The sequence below is a fragment of the Rhagoletis zephyria genome, unplaced genomic scaffold (genome assembly GCF_001687245.7).
Source record: "Rhagoletis zephyria isolate East Lansing unplaced genomic scaffold, Rhagoletis_zephyria_1.1 Rzeph_scaffold_20275, whole genome shotgun sequence".
In the NCBI taxonomy this organism is placed as follows: Eukaryota; Metazoa; Arthropoda; class Insecta; order Diptera; family Tephritidae; genus Rhagoletis; species Rhagoletis zephyria.
This window is the reverse complement of record NW_016177334.1, coordinates 6,867-8,572: the sequence shown is the minus strand read 5'-3', so window position 1 is coordinate 8,572 and position 1,706 is coordinate 6,867. Positions and strand designations below refer to the sequence as shown.

The window sequence follows — 1,706 nt, the reverse complement described above, 5'->3', positions numbered from 1 at the left end:
TCGTCAAAATAATTGTGTCCGTAAGAACGTGTGTATTTAAAATTTGACAAATGCTGCTTGTCGCTTGCTGTCGTCAAAGTGTTCCGAGCTTTAAACATAAACAAGAGAATTTAGGCAAGTCGAAATACCGTAAATGTAAACAAAAAATATACAAACAACAATACATGTAGTGGTGGACAGTAGGACGGAGAGAATCTGTATGTANTCATCTGTGCCGCCGCCGCCGCCGCCATTATTACCGTTATTGCCATATTTCAGCTTACGCTTTGCATTGTTGTTGTTTTTGTTATCATTATTATTGGCATTGGCATTGCGCGCCAACTCCGGTGGCCAACCCAACCTCTTGCCCAGTATTTGACAGGCATCCGAATCGGCGGTGTCCAATTGACAGAATCGTGCTGTTACTATTTTGCTGGTGTGGGCTGTGAAAGGGTAATAAAATTACAAAAAAATGGGGAAAATGAGACAAAAAAAATGAATAAAATTGAATGTGCTGAGAAGCTTAAGTATCTAAGGAATGAAGTTACATAAACAGAAAACAGTTTCACTTACGATCTCTGGCCACCACTTTTTGGCAGTTCATCAGCGGACCATCCCGAATGCCAGTGTCGAAGTACGCAAAGCTATTCAAATCGAAAAGCCATGTATCGGATGATTTCATCTTTTCCAGCGTGCATTCCTGTTTAGAAAAATTAGACAGAAAAATAAGTATTCTATTATATTTTATTCTTTAATGATTTACCAAAAGTAATAATTATTGTATGTATGCATCTATGTCAACAAATATGGATAGGTAACAAAAAATAAATATATCTATTAGATTAATCACCTTTCGATTCTAAGAAATACCTTTTTCAGTTTAACCTTATTTTCGTTTGTACGGGCGGCATATACTATGCACATTAGGGTGGCCCAAAAAAAATCGGAAATTTTTTTGCTCTTACCCCCTTGAAGTTTTCTATATCGAAAAAAATATTGAAATCAAAAAATATTTTATACGGGAAAAAACCACTTTTCGTAGAAATATCCCCAATAATAATACCCAATTATTTATTTAACCATTTTTTCAAAGTACATAACTATATTTTTTCGATATAGAACAATCATAGAGGGTGAGAGCATTAAAATTCCGGCTTTATTTATTTTGGACCACCCTAATGTGCATACAAGTATACCACCCGGAAGTATTATTTCCCAGCCGATATGGAAAGTCCTCGTTGAAATGAGAAATTTGACGTAATTTTATGAAAGCTTTTGAAAGAATTGGATTTGTTATTCAAACATAAGCTTTCTTAATAACAGGGCAATTCTAGCTAAGATAGTAAAAAGTCTTTCGTAAGACAAATGAAAGACAGATGGCACGATATTAGTTCGAAAGGCCTTTGTTATTCAAGCACAAAAGTGTTAGAAAAAACTCTCTCTCTTTCACCACTCGTGCTGAAAAGCTATTTTAAGAGAAAGTACTTCTATATCATTACCCAGCAAAAAATCGGTAATCGCTTTTAGTGGTAACGGGTTCTAGAAGGCATAGCGTTATAATGCCTTCGAATTTTTTCGCTTCTTTTAGGCATTGCCAGTAATGCAAAGTAGAATGTCCTACAATATTTTATTTATCTCGCTTCTTCGTTTCATTTCGGGGAATGCAAAGTAGAATGTCCTATAATATTTATTTTTTAATTCGTTTCTTTGCTTAATTTCCGGGAATG

The 1,706-nt window shown here is 35.0% G+C and overlaps 1 protein-coding gene across 1 annotated transcript; it reads right to left on the bottom strand.

Annotated features, from left to right (window-relative positions):
* Positions 1 to 164: 164 nt before the first annotated feature.
* LOC108380763 (uncharacterized) lies at positions 165 to 679 on the bottom strand (the record flags this gene model as incomplete). The annotated part of the gene is made up of 2 exons (XM_017637158.1): positions 165 to 422; positions 553 to 679. Coding segments are annotated over 2 exons (385 nt in total), but the record flags the coding sequence as incomplete, so codon positions are not given.
* Positions 680 to 1,706: the final 1,027 nt, after the last annotated feature.